Source organism: Cebus imitator, unplaced genomic scaffold (assembly GCF_001604975.1).
Source record: "Cebus imitator isolate Cc_AM_T3 unplaced genomic scaffold, Cebus_imitator-1.0 Scaffold801, whole genome shotgun sequence".
NCBI lineage: Eukaryota > Metazoa > Chordata > Mammalia > Primates > Cebidae > Cebus > Cebus imitator.
In genome coordinates, this window is record NW_016108116.1 from 116,191 (window position 1) to 119,600 (window position 3,410).

General features: G+C 47.0%; 1 protein-coding gene across 1 annotated transcript in view; it reads right to left on the minus strand.

The window, feature by feature from the left end:
* Window positions 1-644: 644 nt before the first annotated feature.
* The window catches only part of TCHH (trichohyalin), a 7,468-nt gene continuing 4,702 nt past the window's right edge, over window positions 645-3,410 (minus strand). Inside the window, exon 4 of the mRNA XM_017520084.2 lies at window positions 645-3,407. Within this exon, the coding sequence (XP_017375573.1) occupies window positions 1,719-3,407 (1,689 nt within the window). The 3' untranslated portion in view covers window positions 645-1,718. The remainder of the gene's footprint in view (window positions 3,408-3,410) is intronic.

Here is a 3,410-nt window from a genome sequence, read left to right on the forward strand (position 1 = left end):
AACTTTAGGGCATTTTCTCATCATGACTCTCAAGATTAGAAATGATATTGTTTTGATTAGGGCCCTCTTGGACTTATTTCTAGTTATAAACTGTGGATACTAAATGTAAGGCTCCAGCAGGCAGCACAGGGGTGTTTGGATTATTAGATAATAATTCGATACTTCAGCCTGATTACTAGTAAGTACCTTCTGACTCAGTCACCTCATGGATTGTGTGTAGATGTCAACAGGACATCTACAGTTTTTATAGTGCTGATCTGAAGTTTCAAGCCATTTTCTATTATTGGCTCATCAGACATCAGAGACTAAGAAGCTGCTGCTTTCTCTAAAGGAAATATTAACAAACATTGGGAGCACCAGTATTTATCATGACCAGTGAGTCGCTGCAAGAAATGGTATAGAAAGCTGTGGGGTCAAGAATAAAAACACTCAGGAAGAGAATCTCAGTATGCAGATGGAAATAGGGTTCAGGCTAACTGCAAAAAAATTGTTGGGGAAAAACAAAGAATCCCCTCCCCTCTTTTTTATATTTGGACATAGAAAACGGTAACAAAATGCCCTTATGTGATTGGGAACTTGTGTTAGTTTCCAGACCATGACATCTTGAGTTATGATTGACGTAGAGTTAAAACAGACAAAAGTAGTTATTTGCCAAACATTTATTATTATTTTTCACAGTCCAATTATTTCAACAAGAATGTTTCCAAGGTATTATAAATAGGCCTCAAATGATTTGTGGGCTGATGGGTCTTGTTAAAGGGCCGCTAGAAAGTTGCCTCTATGTTCACACATTTTTCCTTTTTACACCCCCAATATGCCCTCTGTGATCTCTTATTTGCCCTAGAGTAAGCCAGATGTTTATGGGATTCTGAACAGCTTCCTTCTAATAAGCTAAAATTAACAAAGTTTTGTAATATTCTCAAACTCTTCAAAACTTGGGGAAGTAGAATGAACACTGTAGACTACACCAGACACAATTTTAAAATTTGAACTCTGAAGTTGTTTGAGAAACACCTCATTTTTGCTTCATGAGATTATATGTGTAAGTGGAGTGTAAAAAAATCTAATTTGAATTCTAAATCTTCAAAGCTAAACCTATCCTTAACAGATATTTCTTCCAGTAATAGGCTGATTTCACAGAAAGTTTTTATGCAGTGGTCACTCCGCCTGCACTATTCAAGGGTTATAAAAATTCAGTTACCTGGAATCTGTGCTATTTATGCCACAAAAGATGAAAAGCTGTTTGCAGGCAAAGATCAATTTAGGTTTAAGAAGAAATAGCAACTTGAACATTAAAAATATCTGCACTTTCCACAAGATGGGTCAATCATTAAACAAACAGACCCATTGTTTAGAATCTCAAGTCATCCTATTATTATTCTTGTTACTTCTGAAAGCAATACATGAACACGTTCCTCAAACAAAACTCCTTAAACAAATTAAATGATTTATATGTATTTTTTTTCAAATGCACACCACATCTGCATCAACGAGCAAAAGAAAGACGTCTTGCAGTAAAGAACTACTTGAGGAAGAATAAAAAGCAGGAGTACAAAGTACATAAAATGAGCGTAGTTTAAGATTTTGGAAGAAAAGACATTCTAACATTAGAGAGTTTTCCCACAACCTGAAACATCTGAGTTATCACTTGGTACCCAGTGTTTCTCATTTTCTTGTGCTCAAAGCTTGGGCAGGTGTCAGCATATTGGCAATATCTCTTAAGGGCGGTATTGAGATCTCTGCTCTTGGATGTACTCATAGAGAGGGCTGGAGCGCACTGGGACGTTGGCAAACTGACGAGCGCCGGGCTCCAGAAGCCGCCCATAGCCCTTGCCTTCTTGGGATTGGGTCTCCCGGACTTGGCGGCGCCTCTGTTCTTCCTCCTGCTGGCGGCGGAGCTGTTCTTCCCGGAATTTCCTTTCTCGTTCCTGGCGACGTCTCTGCTCTTCTTCTTGCCACAGTTCTTGTTCCTGATGACGGCTCTTCTCCTGCCTGGCAAACTGCTCCTCCGCCCGGTACTTCCGGTCTCGTTCCTGTCGGCGCCTCTGCTCTTCCTGCTCCTCAAGCTGCAGCTGCTCTTCTTCTCGGCGATACTTTCTGTCCCGCTCTTGGCGGCGCAGCTGCTGTTCCTCCCTCTCCTGGCGGAGCTGTTCCTCCTCGCGGAATTTTCTGTCGCGCTCTTGGCGCAGCTGCTGTTCCTCCCTCTCCTGGCGGAGCTGTTCCTCTTCGCGGAATTTTCTGTCGCGCTCCTGGCGCAGCTGTTCCCGCTCTTGGCGGCGCAGCTGCTCTTCTTCCTCACGGAATTTTCTGTCTAGTTCCTGGCGGCGCAGCTGCTGTTCCTCTTCCAGGAATTTTCTGTCACGCTCTTGGCGCAGCTGCTGTTCTTCCCTTTCCTGGAGCAGCTGTTCTTCCTCGCGGAATTTTCTGTCGCGGTCCTGGCGGCGCAGCTGCTGTTCCTCCCTCTCCTTAAGGAGCCGTTCCTCCTCACGGAATTTTCTGTCGCGGTCCTGGCGCAGTTGCTGTTCGCGCTCCTGGCGGCGCAGCTGCTGCTCCTCCTCACGGAATTTTCTCTCTCGTTCCTGGCGGCGCAGCTGCTGTTCCTCTTCCAGGAATTTTCTGTCACGCTCTTGGCGCAGCTCCTGTTCCTCCCGTCCCTGCAGCAGCTGTTCCTCCTCGCGGAATTTTCTGTCGCGCTCTTGGCGCAGCTGTTGTTCGCGCTCCTGGCTGCGCAGCTGCTGCTCCTCCTCGAGGAATTTTCTGTCACGCTCTTGGCGCAGCTGCTGTTCTTCCCTTTCCTGGAGCAGCTGTTCCTCCTCGCGGAATTTTCTGTCTCTTTCCTGACGGCGTCTCTTCTCTTCTCTTTCCTCTCTCAGCAACTGCTTTTCCTCTTGGAACTTCCTGTCGCGACTGCTGGCTTCCTTTTGCTCTTCTCGCTTCAGCTGTTCTTCCTCTGGGAATTGCCTGTCGCGCCGCTGCCAGCGCCTCCTCTCTTGCTCGCGGTCTCTCTCTTGCTGTTCATCCAGCAGGGACTGCAGATCCTGCTGGAATTGTCTGTCACGCACCTGGGAATCTTCCAATTGCCGAAGCTGTTCATTCTCTCCACGTTTGCAGTAAACCCTGTTTTTACGAACTGCATTTTCTTTTTCTGGTTCCCACTGCCATTTCAGATCACGGCGCTGATCCTCATCCCGGTATCGCCGCTTTCTGTCCTGGCGCTGAAGCTCTTCCTCCTCCTGATACTGCCTCTCCCGCTCCTGGCGCCTTCTCTTCTCCCGCTCCTCTCTCAGCAGCTGCCCTTCCCCCTGCTGCAGCTCCTCTTCCTCGCGGTACTGCCTCTCCCTCTCCTGGCGCCTTCCCTTCTCCAGTTCTCTCAGCAGCTGCTCTTCCTCCTGCTGCAGCTCGTCTTCCTC